We start from the raw sequence: 14,852 nt of genomic DNA on the forward strand, positions 1-14,852 counted from the left end.
CATGTTACTCAAGTAATGGTAGTTCCTTTATGCCATGTTTTCAGCAGTGAAACTGGAATATAAATTTTAATCCCATTCTAAACCCTCTCTTCTTCCCTCTCTGCACCCCAGTCATTTCTTCCTCTGACCACACTGTTTTACTATCCTTCAGTTTCCTGTATGACTTGAGAGGTTTACACTGTAAACATGATGACTGAAATTATTTTGGTTATAAATAACAACCTTCTATTATTTGTTGTTTTTAACTTGATGCAGCACTTGAGAGGGTAGTGAAGTGTGTAAAGAGTTGATGAAGCAGATAGAGGGGAGAATTCTTTTGGTGGCTTCTCTGCAGAAGGAAGCATATCATGGAATGAAGTAATTTCTTTCTGTGCAGACACTTGTTTGCTGTCTGCATGTTCCACTTTGCCTGAAAAAATGAACCAGTTACTGGAGGTCATTGGTGCACTGAGATCACAAGAAATAAAGAAATTATTCTGGCTTAGCTTAGTGTGTATTCATGATCTTGATTTATGTTATCTCCTCTTATGTTATCTCCAACTGGAGCTTTATGAAGAAAACTGCTCCACCAAAAATTTTGGCAGTGGGCTTTCTCTGGAAATGAGGCTGGCTAATGATTATCTGTCTCTGAAGTGGTATATGTCCTTATCAGTCGGCTTAACAAAGCACAACAAAGGGGTCATCAGCCATGCTACCATTCTGATTAACTTACTGATTCTACTGCCACTAGCAGCTGCTTTTGGCAAAGGGAAAGAGGATGGCAGACTAGGATCCAAGGTCACTGGGGTTGCAAAAAGCAGAAATAAGAACGATCTTATTGCCATGGGTTCTCATGGTCATCAATGTGTTTACACTGGAAACAGAAGCCATCTCTTATCTATGTCTCAGAGGGAAGGAGACCAATGTTCTGCTCAAAGTGCTCCAGGTGTTTGTCTTATGTGGAATGGATTAAACAGCTCAATCATTACAACAGATCCTAAAACATTCTGTTGATGAAAACAAACATAAGATTGCTGGTTGATAAGAGATACACTTAAGACACTAATGAATTCATTAGTCCATGGAGTGAACTTTGGGGACTTAAGTATTTTTTGGCAAGGAACATGAAATATAAATTACCTCTTAGCAGTTACATAATATTATTTTTAAAAATATGTATGTCCTATTTGTTGCCATTTTGAGAGAAGGATCTTTATGCTCAGTGTTACTATTATGCTGTTTTCAGTGGCTAAGATAGGTTCATTAGAGAAAAATATATTGTACTGAATTCAACAGCCTGAGGAAGATGGGGCTGCTGCTGCTGCTCCATATCTCCAGATCCAACCAGAGCCAAGGCTGAAGATGTGTTTCCCATAAGCACACACATACACAAAGTACTTAGATTTGTACATGGCAAGTCATGCGTATCAGAGAGGCAACCCCAACAGCTTCATCCCCTCTGCTCTCTAGCTAAACAGGATGGAGGTCCAGTACTGGGAATATATGTGATGTAGAGATGCATCACACATCTGCAAGGTGGGTCCCTCCAGCACATAGACTCACACAATCTGCCTAGTAGCTCCTTCATCCCAATTTCCCCAGCTAAGCTAGACATATGAGCCCCCAAGGTCATAGCCCCACTGCAGTTGGTACAGACCATCCCATGTGCACATGTGTGACTGGCCAGGACTCCCCAGGACCCCTTTTGCTGCCCCTGAGTGCTCTTACTCTTAAAGATGGGCAGATGCTTTTCACACCCAGAGCTGGCAGGGATTTCCAGGGTCCCATAGGTGACCCTTGCGTACTACTCTGGACTGGTGGCGATGGGCTTTTGATAGGCTGATAGCTCATGTGTTGGCCCTGGCAGTAGCCCACCAGGGTATTATCCAGGTTCTCCATCCTGCTGGTGTTCTGAGTAACACTACAGGTGTGTGGAGAAGCTTTAATCACACAGCCAAACACAGTTTATGTAATCATCTCACCTTTCTAATGAATAGAGTGGACATTTTGCCTGTCTAAAAGCTGCATAGAAATTTAAGGTCTTGATTTATTTTTTTTCCCAAAGGTTCACTCCTGGAGTGCATTTCTTAGATTAGGACTTACACAAGGAAAATTTTGTTTGTTTCACAAGTTACCTCTAAATTTATGAAATTTTACAGATAGGCTTCAGGTTTAAAAATCTAGTTGTTAGTGGATTTAATGGGAGGAGTACAGGAAGAATGAGAATGATGAGAACAGTCCAATAAAATGAGAACACATTCCTTATGACCCCATCTAGTCATTTTACACCTTTGTGCTTATTTGAAAAACAACTTTGTACATGTCACTCAGGGCGAAAAGTGGAAGGGCATGGGGCACTGGGGAATGAGGCCAGAGAGGAAAGAAAGAAATGAACCATTATGTGCTTCCTGAAATCACCTGGGTTTGTGTCTTGCCTCTTCAGACAGTAGGAACAAACCCTGCAGTAACTGTGCTTTTCAGTGTACATTTGGGAGAACATGTTTTACATAGAGTGGCAGTATTTCCACCAGCCCTTTGGCTGATGGCAGTCACCTGTATTTGTAAGCTTGAAGACACAAAATATTTCATAGACTTTTTAGTTTATGATCAAACTTGGAACTCTCTAGCAGAGGACACACTGTAACACAGTACTAGTATTGTCCACCTGTGCTTTTCTGCTACTTAAAGCAATTTGTGCGTAGCTTCCAAAAGAAAGGGGGGTTGCCCTTGTAAAACAGGCAAGACAATGGATTTGCTGCTGACTCCCCCATTTCCTTAGGTAGTTCAGACACATTCAGGTTAGATACACGTTAGGAGAAAAAGGAGAAAAGCCTATTAAAGCTGCAAGAGTCACATGATACACCATTCTTAATGTCTCCAGCTTCTTGCTTTTTCCTCCCCATAGTTGTATTTTGGATCTAAGGAACAGCAGCCAAATCTCTGTTCCTATAAATTTTATGGTTGCACTCTGATTCATGTGATTTGGATCAAAAATTATTGTCCTTTACAAGAATCAGTGCAGATGGCTTGACAGACCTCCTTTATCAGCTAAGACTGGGAAGAGAAAGTGCTAATTTATTAGTGATAGTGTTATAAGTTCATGTTTACCTCACTTTTTTTTTTTTCTTTAACACCTTCAATTTGATAATAGCAGGAAAGATATAAGACAGGCCTTTATCAGTCAGATAAAGAATTGCCAACTCTTAAGTCTTTTGCATACAGGTCTTAACTACTTCAACTCAACTCTTATCTGGCTGATAAGATTAATGACAGTGTTCTTACAGCTTTTTAACTTTATTCTTGCCATGAAGTTCAAAGGTTGTTGGAGAGCAGTATTCCACTATCCACCATTGCCTTTCTCTTCCTCTGGATAAAAGTCTGTGAGTTTTCAGAAACCATAGCAGTAAGCTTTCTTTTCATGAAAATGGCAGTACCTTGCTTTTGCTCTTCTTCAAGCATTCTGAGAGTGAAGGGCAAGACTCAGTTTCTGAGCCTTGGATAACTGTGACAAACTGACAAACTGCCAGTTTGTCATACAGCAAGCACTTGGAGAGACAGTCAAACCAGTAATGAAGTGTTACTATTTTGCTACTCAGTGGACAATGTGTATCATCTCTCAAAGACAAGCATCTCAATCTTGCTCTCTGTGTACTTTTGCAAAAGAGAGGGATAATATTAAAAACTTTATTACTGTACTATCTACATCTTAGTATTTTAGGTTGCCATCAAGGAACATGCTTATGCAGGGCTGTTAAGGTGAAGTTGGTGGAATGACATGGAAAAATAGAGTTTGATATATCCAGCAGTAGTTTTAGGTAGATATAGGATCTCTTTTAATGACATGTGATTTGTTTTCCATGTTCTTGTATCCACTGTGAAGATAAAGACAAGATCTTATCATATCCTCCCTCAAGTTACTTTTGTTTTAAGTGGTTCTCATGACTCAGTGCAGTGTAACTTCCTTACTCTAACAGAATCAGAAACATTCGATCTACAGTTTAAAAACCTTCAGACTGAGTGGTAGTGAAACTTGGGTAGTGATCTCTGGTAGTATTCCAAACTAACACTTGCCATGGTCTGGATAACTGATTTAGAGTTGGGCCTTGTACAGTTAGTCAAATACAGCATTTGTATAATTTATTTTACCATGAAAAACAGAGGCAGGATGGAACTTCTGTTGTTCTGTATATGCTCATAGTACCTGGAAGAGTTGGAGCATGTGTACAGAACTGGAGACCTCCAGACCTCTCCAGGTCTAGATTTATATTACAAGCTAATGTGGCTCTTCCATATATTAACCAATCTACTTGAAGCTGAACAAACTCAAAGGTGGAAATTCAGGACCTGGATTGTTTGGGGTTAGCAGGGCACTGTCTTGTGTTGCTGTCCTTTGTAGCAGAAAGAAGGCAGGGTGTGTGTTTTCAAAACCTTGGCTAAAAATGTTTTGATATTGCATTCTTATTTTATTGGAGAAGTTTAGCCAAAACAGAGTCATTGAACTGATTTGGTCTGTGTCTTTTGCATGCAGTTGCAGTTTTTGTTCTGATTTGAGTGGATTTTCTGTTTAGGACTGATTAAAATTGCTTCTTAATTTGTAGATAAGGCCAGTGTTGCCAGAACACATCAATTAATTTCTGGAGAAGATAGATTCTGTGTGAATAATGACATAAGGGATCATTATGGAATCCCAGAATGGTTGAGGCTTGACAGGACTTCTGAGGATCATAGATTACAACCTCCCTGCTCAAGCAGGATCACCTTAATTTCACACAATAAAGCTGAAGTCAATCTAGAGTGTGCAGTAAATGAAAAATTACAATTTTAGTAAAAATATCCTTTTGTGGCTGACAACATAGAGAAAGTATTGCTTATGAAATACTGAGAAGTGATGAGATGCTAGGCTGTGTCAGTTCTGGGAGATAGAGATTACCAAGACCTGAGTGGAAAGTTCCAGCACTTTCATCAGAGTGAAGACATAGATAGCAATATTGATATTTTGCTGGTGGTCTGACTGTATTTGCTGAATCGGAATGTTGGACCAATCATGGTTAGCTTTGTCTGAGTGCTTAGGTAGCAATTTGTTTAATTTCTGCGTGGTAACCCTTTCCCAGAAAAGTATTGATGTACAGCTAAAAACAGAACACCCCTGGGTTAGCACCCTTGGTTGAAGGCAAACACATGCTTAAGTGACTTGCTGGACTTGAGCCCAAGGCCTTGTTCACAATGATGGCTCTGTTTCCCACTGCACTCGCGTTCTGTCATCGAATGTGGCACTAGCCAGCATCTCTGCCTAACAACATAGCAGTCCTGTCACTTTGCTCAGAATTGGGAGTGTGTTTCTTGCCCACTATTTCTGAAAGCAGCAAACATGGGGCAATGGAATTAGCAGAGTGTCTTTTAAACATGTTAAGATGTTTGTGGCACTGAACCAGACAGACAGATAGATCTTTACAAACCTTCTGGCTAGTTTTAAAACTGGGCACATCTCCCGTTTCCTGTTTTAGTCCGTGCAGATTGAGAATAGCAGTAAGTGGCACATCCATTGAAATAATAACTGTTTGGAAGTAGTGAATTGGGTATTCTTGAGATGCTGTTTGGAAAAAGAAGCTTCTGAAATAGAGAGGAAGGCAGGTGGATGGATGCAGGAAGCAACTGACAATCTGGAGGAAAGAAGTGGGTTTCTCAGTGTTAAAGTCAAAGTTCTGTCTTTTGAAAATGGACATGCCAGTTTGTGAGTAAGCAGGAAGTAACTCAGCAATAAAGGAATCTCCCTCCTATTCTTTAAAAACTGCAGGAAAATCCAGATAAACATGACTACAACCTTCTGAGTAAGTTTCAGCTCTTATTTACAAAGAAATTAATGCAAAAGGTTTCATTATACAAGAGAAGCATAAATTAATAGCTTACATATATACTAAAGACTGAGTATGATTTATTTTCTTACTGCTGTTACAGACTATTTAATTAGACTGCAATCACAGTTCTTGCCTCTAGCTTGTTAAAATACATTATTTGAAAGGAAATGCCAAATCTGAGGTTAAAAAGGAAACCAGACTTATTTTGTCTGCAACCAGGTTTTTTGGTGGAGATTGTGGAACTGTTCCTCCTTCACTACTGCTCTGTGAGATCAACTATGGAACATGCTCAAGAACAAGAAGCGTGTCTTGAGCAAACCCAGAGGTATTGCGTGCAGAGACCAGTATACAACCAGGAGCTCCTGCAAGGACAGCTGCACAGGCGACAGAGAACCCCGCAGACTTTAGGGCAGAAGATTGCACATTCTTGTCGGTAGGGCTTTTTGCCTTATCTTTGTTTTATTGGTTAGAAATATTATAATTCTTAATTGATTCATGCACTTAGCTGGTAATCTCTTCACAGAAACCTAAAACATAAAACCACTAATTCTACTTTGACCATTCAGCAAGACTGGGAAGAAGCTGTGTATGTGCTTTTAATGTTAATGGAGAACTATATTAGAAAATGTTGGCTAAATTAGTTGAATTGCCTTCATCAAAGTGCAAAAGGAAAATACACAGCATAGGAATGTGAAGTATTAGTCAAATCACGTGACAAGAATTCATAAGACCCAGAAAAATATCTGTCCTTATGTGGAAATACTTATGGCCAAATTTGTGCTTCACATGATCCTTTCACAAAAGAATGGAGATGTATGATAGCTGTGTAGAAATCTAAATATTAGTCTAATAAGAACTTACTAAAGGCATTATCTAGCTTTTAATTAACTGCCTTGGAATCTAAGTATCATCTGCTTAGAAATGTCTTTAACTGTGCTTCTCTTGCTCCATGGTACCAGGAGATTTAAGTTCTCATTAGCTTTATGTTTATCCATGCTTCACTTGCAGAGATTTTTCCATTTCTTTCTCAAACCTTGTTCTGCAGGACAACAGAATTGCTTTTCTATAAAATATTCCTGTTCACATGATTTGACATTTGAAGATTAGCTTTGGTTTATGGAATGACTTCCATGGTAAAGACACTTAATTCTATCTCAGAAAACTTATCTGTCCTGAATTAAAAGAAAGTGGATCAAAATCCTCCTTTTTGTGATACGGTCTACTTAACCATGGAGAAGTGTGGATGATTCTCTCACTTTTAGCAACAAGCTTCTTCACTGTGCAATTCAGAAATGCTAACAAATCTCTGCAATTCTCTTGCAATTCCCCTACACAGAAAAGCATTTGTACAATCACTGTGTTACATTTTTAGCCAAGGTTAAACTTACCAGAGTACAATCAAGGTATGATGCAAGGCAGTACTGGATAGAGATATGTATTTCCTGGCTCCATTCATTTGTCATGAGTCAGGGTTTCAAAAGGTTAATGGCTCTGCTAAGAGTCCCAAGGGTCAGTGCTGCTGGCTTCAGTGCCTTTCCCTTCTGGGTGAAGAAGGGTTGTGTTCTCAAATAGCCTGAAAGTGGGTCTGTCAGTACTGGTGGTGATAGTAATAAGTACTATTAAATTATGTGCTATTATTAAATAGTTAAATTAATAGTTTTGGCATTTTTAAAGTATAATACTATAAAATATTATTATCAAAAAAGTATAAAGCACACAAATAGTAAATGGGAAAAAGCACTGCAAAGCATTCTAATGAGTGAAAACTACTATCAGGAAGCAAGTTATTCTCAGATTGTTACTTGGAATGATCTCAGCAAAAGGTGTTGTGTGACCACTCAATTGTGCATGGACTGGAACAGTTTTACTTCCCACTGACCTCCAGCCTCACAAGACTTTTGTTCTCATCTCTAGTTCCATAAGGTTTGTTAACAGCACTAACACGTGATTAAAGGCTAAATTAACTGGGGGCATAGTTGTTTGTCCTTAAGCATGTCCAGAAATTACTGTCATCAGGAGTCTGAGCCTGCCTGTAAAGGAGCTGTTTTCCTTTATAAGGATGAAAGACAATTGTTGCACCTTGTTTGTCCCCTGCTAGTGTCAAACTTTCTTTCTGTTTTGTAATTCCAGTTGTTCTTCTAAGAAAGCCAAGTCTCATCTTTACAGTTTCTTACCGATTTTAAAATGGCTGCCTCGTTACCCAGTGAAGGAATACTTATTGGGAGACATAATCTCAGGTATTAGCACTGGGGTCATGCAGCTTCCTCAAGGTGAGTGTACCTCTGGGTTTAATTATCCTTTCTTTACTTTTTCTGTGTGTGCTTTTATGGCAGTTCTTGACATCCCGAGGTGCTCCTGAGAACAGGATGTGTATCTCAGGGCTCTCTGTGGAGATCAGCATGGATTCTGCAGACCAGCCCAGAATGATGATTCCCTTAAAACTGCATGTCAGTGATATGCACCAAACTCTGAAAAAAGCTCCCTCTCTAATCAGTATCCACAGTTCGCAATGGCAGACCAACTTTTCACAGTTCAAGTGCATGTCCAGTCTTTTGCCGAATGCACCATATAATTTACTGATCTCATTGTCCTGAAAGTCATGGCAAATTTCCTGCAGGGGGTAGCAGACATATAAGACATTATGTTTCAGGAAGCAACTGAGACAAAGTAACCAAACTAAATTTAACCAAAGAAGAACATGTAAGAATTCAGACTGATCCCTAAGGCTAGAAGTCACCAGTTTATGCTGGTACTATAGTAGCAGGCAGTGATTTACATGGTATAATTAAATCAAAAGTATTGTCTGTAACAAGACTGAAAATCTGTGGAAACTTCTATGAAATTACTTGAAAGTGTCAGCCTAAGTGAAGCCCACTCCTGAAGTAGGAGCAGGTTCTGGAAGACAGAGAAAGCCAGTGTTCACTATTCTGTTCAGCTCTTGGTGAATGGACCAGTAGAATCTTTTGTTTAGCCCAGCACTTACTATTAGCAGTTTTAGAAGTGTTAGGAGGTTAGAAAGCAGCAGCACTTCTACAGCAATATCATTATGGGGTTCCCACTGCTCTGGGAATGGCAGCTTCACAATAGCTGCCACAGTCTCAGTAGATTTTTCCAGGAGGTCTTGGAGTCAAGGAAATTCTTTGATTTGTGCAGAGCCTTGTCCAGAGGGTGATGTAATTAAGCATATGAAACTTTACTTTGTGTTGACTTATTTAATATTTACACGTCACTTGTTCCACTTTAGGCTGAAGCAGGTCTGAAAAAGTCATCTGTAAATCCAAGATTTTAATAGGTGATAACCCGTTACAATAATTAAATACCCTAACTTAGTCTGTGCAGATAATTTCTTTATTTCTGTATCTTCCTGGTTTTGTTTTTGGTTTTGGTTTTGATTTTGTTTTTTATGATTAAGGTTATTTTTTCTTCCACATACGGAAGCATAAACTTATCTTAAACTGATAGCTAATGTGGTTAACTCTCAGGCATATCTGTCATATAGTAGACACAAACATTGTCAGTTGTATACTGAAACATAATTTATGTCATGACCTGAAAGAACACTAAAATTTAAGTGGTCAGCAGTGAACTTTATACTTAATTTTGTGACTCTTTTAAAAAGTAAACATTATTCATTTGGCGCCTGTAGACACACCCTTAAACTGCTCCTAATGTTTCCTTTTCTGAAAACACAAAAGTTGGAGCTTTCAATTTTCTGGAATGGATGGAATTATAGCAAGCATGGGTTCAAAGAAGCCTGGGAATCATTCCAGGCAGAACTACAATGACCATGGTGTTTAAGCCATGGCCTCCTATCTGGTCAATATCTCTTTATTTTCTTGGCACTGGCAGTCTTTAAAAATGCCAGTACAAATGAAAGGGAATAAAAGGGTATTCAGATCAAGAACTTGACATAGACCCACCCTCCCAGTTTTGAACACTGATTTTCAGTTCTGGTTACTTGTACTGTTAAGTTCATCATCATATTGAAGGCCAGGCTGTTACAGTACAGGGTGTTTGCTGATGTCAGGAGAGGTACCCCTTGGGTGAGAGAAGATATGTGGGAGGAATTTCACAAGTACTTAATGAAATGCTCATTTGAGCAAGAGAATAAATGATACCATCAGTCCAGTTTAGGTGAGAATATGAATTTTTGGTAAGGACTCAGATATTGCTTAGGGTTAGAACAGAGCCCTGTGACTTACTACGCTGCACAAGATCACTTGGATGGCACAGAAGACCCTTTTGGTTTAGCTCTTTTTTTTTTTTTTTTTTTTTTTTTTTTTTTTTTTTTTAATGTATGCTTTGTCTCTCAGTTTAAATTACTAGGGAGAGGTGTTTTTGAGTATCACTGGCTCCCCATGGTGGGTGAACCATTGCTTCTGTTTGGAATTTGCACTGGTCCATTGAGACTTTTACTCCTCACTTGGACCAGTCTGCCCAAGTGTGGCAAGAGCACACAGGTATTACCAGCCTGCACTTGTGAGAGTGCAGAACCAAGCCAAGCCTGGATACAGTGTTTTCTCCTTGTGACCCGTTTGTTCTGTTCTGGTATCAATTCTCATTAACACAAGCTGTCTAGAGCTGTTTTGGCTGGAACTGCTTGGGACAGTTGTGTGCCATATCACGTGATGTACACCACTTGCTTGTGAGCCTGCTCCCATGATGAGCACACCCTGAGTCACACAGAGGGTGGGAGATGTTCTTCCCTGGTGTGCCTTAGAGCTCTTCCCCCCACAGCTCCATGGTTGTGCTTGTCAGCCGCCACTACAGATAGGAACAATGTGGATTGCATTCCACTGCATGGGACTGGACAGGGCTTAATGACAAAAAGGACTTTGTTCTTGGGAAGAATACCAGACTCTGTATAAGCTTTTTGACCATACAGATTGTCAGAAGTTCTCTGCTTATTTTACATTTTGAAGTATGTTTTGTGAAAACATAAACTGTTATGTTACCCCAGTCATTCTGGAGTGAGGGAGGAGGAAAGTGTTTAGTCAGTTAGGGGTTGCCATGAACACCATGTCTGATCAGAAAAGGAAAGAAAGTCAAATGTGTCCCACTTGTTATGAGGGTTTGGGTGTTTCTAACTAGATTCTTCTGCAGATGGAAACAAAAGCAACAAAAATAATTTGTTGGCCATTAAGGAGTGTTTTCACCCACAAAGGCAAAACAGGTGCACAAGTGTACACACAAACACACACACACCTGCAGTGCTTGTAATTAGAGACTTTGGTTTCCTGACTCAAGCCATCATGTTTCTAGACACTGTCCTAGGGTATTATACATTTAAAGACTATTCACTGAAAGATCTCCTGTTTTTTTAAACCTGGGACAAGTCTGTAGGTGTGGGACAATTCCTATTAGGTGTATTCAGTTTTAGTAGACTTAAATCCCTTTGCTTCAGATGTTTTATTTTTGTTGTTTACTTAACATAGATATTTGTGTCTGTTTTCTAGGTTTAGCCTATGCTTTGCTGGCAGCTGTTCCCCCAGTATTTGGCCTATATTCTTCATTTTATCCTGTTTTTCTGTATACTTTCTTTGGAACCTCCAAGCACATATCAATAGGTATATCTGTATGGATAACTGAAAATCTGCCTCTGTGTGTGTGTGTGTTTTTGATAAAGCTCTAAAAAATAAAATTGGAGAAGTATAAAGTGTAGTTTTTTCCATAAATTCAAATTTAAGTGCATAGGAGAAATGCAAATGTGTGGAACATAAGCAGTACTTTTTATTGTTAGCTTATCCATTTTACTTAGGAAGCAGTAGAAGAGCATCTTGTATCAAATTAGATCTAGAAATGTGTGCTACAAACTCCTGAACTGTGATTTCATTGGTGTGGCCAGGATGAATCTTTAAAGTGCAAAATAGAAACTGAGATAGAAAAAAAAAATGATGGTGTTTACCAACTGCAGAGGTGTATGTTCACCATTGGCTTTAATGGTGCTGAGTACTGGAGCAGATTTGGGGACTAAAAAATATATTATTAAGGTAGAAAACTCTTATTTTAGTTTAATTCTACACATCTCAATAAGAACCACTCCTAAAAACAAGACTTGCCAAGATTTTAAGCAATTTTTTTCCTCTCTCTCTTATTTCAGGCACCTTTGCTGTGGTTAGTATGATGGTTGGTAGTGTTGCTGTGAGAGAAGTGCCTGATGAAATGGTTTCTCTGGACTCTAATTCTACTAATATTACAGATGTCCTTGAATATTACAGTGCTAGGGATACCAAGAGGGTGCAGGTAGCTGTGGCTCTCGCCTTTCTTTCAGGACTTATCCAGGTATGTGCTCACAGTTTGCTGTAGGGGCAGCTGCTGCTGCTGGACTTGCAGGGGGTGCTGGGTCACAGTGGATCCCCTGTAACCAGACTTGTGCTTCTGCACTGCTCTATGTGGGACACAGGCTGCTTTATGGCAGCCACATCACAGAACTGGGGATGGATGCATTGGAGTCTGGACTTTATCTGGCATCTTAGCTGTACTGGAAAAAAACAGGATTTTCCCCCTTTTCCTTTTTTCCTATCCCATCAGAAAAACTCAACTGGCGTTCTCTAATCTGTCCATAAATGCACACAAACAATGCATACATATGTACCCATATCTCACACTGGACCTGCCAGTGGCATGGAAGATTGGGTGCATTGATGGCAGCTTACTGAACTGTGGCTTTAGAAAAGCCAAGTTCAGGTTTCCCTGATCTGGCTTGGGAATTGAGGAAAGGAGAGAGGTGTGTGGGTGTGTGCTATATCCAGACTATAGTGGGAGTCACGTGGTTGACACTTCTCTTTTTCATCAGTTGTGCTTAGGTTTCCTTCGATTTGGATTTCTGTCTATCTATCTAACGGAGCCTCTGGTGCGAGGGTTTACCACTGCAGCTGCAGTTCATGTCTTTACTTCCCAGTTAAAGTATCTCCTTGGTATCAAGACTAGCCGGTACAGTGGACCCCTCTCAGTTGTATATGTGAGTAACTACACTTACTAAGGTTGCAGATTCTTTTTTGTCTGGATGTAATTCCTAAGCTTTTTCCTGTTTTTATGTATTATTTGGCACTAAGTAGAATAATCTTCAGTATTGAACACTGGGTATGAGGTCATTAAGTGCCATAGCAATATATGAATATCTGAAAGTGCAGCCCAAGTGTGACTCGATAGATCCACATGGTCTGAGATGGGCAGATTTTGGGATTCTGCTGAATGTAGTTTCGTAATATGAAGAATTATTGTTCATTGAAGCAAATCTCTTGTGCCTTGGGGGGAAATGTGCACCTGAAATGCTTCACTGTAAATCAGGCATTTTCTGCAAAGCTAGGAAATGTTACTCTCAGAATCTTTGCACTCTTAAGTGGAAGGGAAGATCTCAGACGTCTGTGAAAACCTAAGCTTTTGAGCAGATTGATGGCTCAGCAATAATGAAGCTTCAGGATTTCATCTACATGTAGGTTATAGAAAATACTCTGTGGGAATCTTTTTGTATGTTTGTGCAGATATAACAAACCTTTTGCAAACAAGTCTGCATTAGTGATTAATTCCAAAATATGCTGTTCAGTTCATGAAACTGGGAACCAGTCATACTAATTGCCAAACAAATAGAAGGGAAGTTATGAATTCAGGATGCATACTACCAGGACATCTTGAATGTATAACATCCTGACAGTTTTTGCAATTTTCAGTCTGCAAAGGGTATGTTCATCTTCTTTCAAAGACCTCTAACCCAGAGGTCATTTATTTATTTTAATGCAGTGGAAGAAGGAGGAATAATCAGTATGGGCAATTATTTACCCTCTAGCAACTTGTGTATTCCAGCAGGGTTTTTTTTTCTAATACCTTTTAGTAATGTTTTCAATTAAAAGGTATTTGGAATAATGGTCAGCATTATTCCAAATAATGGAATATCCAGCACTGCAGGATCACTGTTATTTAACCATATTGTTATGGCAACCTCGATATTTCTATTAGCAGCTTTATTGTTTTAGAATAGTTTATGCAGCTATGCAGCTCTAAGTAAATGTGACTTGCCAAAGAATATTTGAAAGTATTAGAAGGAGTTTGCATTTATTACTTTCAGGTAGCTGCTACTGAGGAATATGCGTGAAAATATTGAGGATGAGAGACATGGTTTAGTTTAGGCTTTTTACCCCATTGAAGTTTTTTCTCCAAATTTTACCCCTTTAAGGAACACTGATATTGTAAATGATCCAAGTGCATTTCTCTCACTGAGATACTCTAGTCTTCTGTGTTTTATAGGAACAGTGGGTATTTTGGTGAGGCCCTCATTCACTGTGGTTATAAATTTAGAATGAAACCACAGCTGAAAAGCAATGTATAATTTACTCTTCTGTGGCAAATCTTCATGAAGATTCTATTTTCTTAAGAATAATTATGATGCTTCTGGTATGTTACAGAGCATAGCTGCCGTGCTTTCAAAAATAACGACAACCAATATTGCTGCATTGATTGTTGGATTAACGTGCATTGTTCTATTGCTGATTGGCAAGGAGATCAATTTCCGCTTTAAGAAGAAGCTCCCAGTTCCTATTCCTATGGAGATCATTGTGGTAAGCCAGTTGGGAAATTCTATGGCTAAATTATATAGCTATTCTAAAGCTGTAGAAACTATCTTATGTTCTATCTTATCTTACTGAGTTTGAGAGTAACTTCCAATGAACATAATTCATTTGAGCCTTGATCCAATTGAAGGTTTGGATTCTCTTAAAATTAAGAACTGGAATGCCCATATGGAGAACAAAGTCACAAAGAAGAATTGAAAAACAACTTCAACACCCCCAGTCCCGTATAGCAATGGGTAGATATATATATGTTGTAAAACCCTCTCTATCCAGGAGTTTGGGCACCTGACTGATTCCCTGCAAGGTAATGCAGAGTGTCTTAAGTGGCATTCCCACTTGAAGTCCAAGAGTGACATTTCCCACATGGAGTCCAAGACCTCAGAACCCTTTCCTGAAGGAAGGTGCTTACAGATGCCTGTTAAGAGGTTCTGCAGGGCTTGCTTGCTTTTTG

At 39.2% G+C, this 14,852-nt stretch overlaps 1 protein-coding gene across 7 annotated transcripts in view; it reads left to right on the forward strand.

Moving 5' to 3' along the window:
* Positions 1-14,852, forward strand: part of SLC26A5 (solute carrier family 26 member 5) — a 38,180-nt gene that overhangs the window by 5,535 nt on the left and 17,793 nt on the right. For 6 of the 7 annotated variants that reach the window (XR_008437072.1, XR_008437073.1, XM_053977304.1 and 3 more), the window contains 6 exons: positions 6,054-6,267; positions 7,965-8,104; positions 11,291-11,401; positions 11,935-12,116; positions 12,631-12,795; positions 14,237-14,389. Coding sequence is in view for 5 of the 7 variants with exons in the window: in XM_053977304.1 (XP_053833279.1) it covers positions 6,113-6,267; positions 7,965-8,104; positions 11,291-11,401; positions 11,935-12,116; positions 12,631-12,795; positions 14,237-14,389 (906 nt within the window). In the remaining 2 variants the exon portion in view is untranslated. Of the gene's footprint in view, positions 1-6,053; positions 6,268-7,964; positions 8,105-9,060; positions 9,127-11,290; positions 11,402-11,934; positions 12,117-12,630; positions 12,796-14,236; positions 14,390-14,852 lie in introns of those variants that run through there. The other variant, XM_053977308.1, reaches the window with a different exon arrangement.

Source organism: Vidua macroura, chromosome 5, assembly GCF_024509145.1.
Source record: "Vidua macroura isolate BioBank_ID:100142 chromosome 5, ASM2450914v1, whole genome shotgun sequence".
NCBI lineage: Eukaryota > Metazoa > Chordata > Aves > Passeriformes > Viduidae > Vidua > Vidua macroura.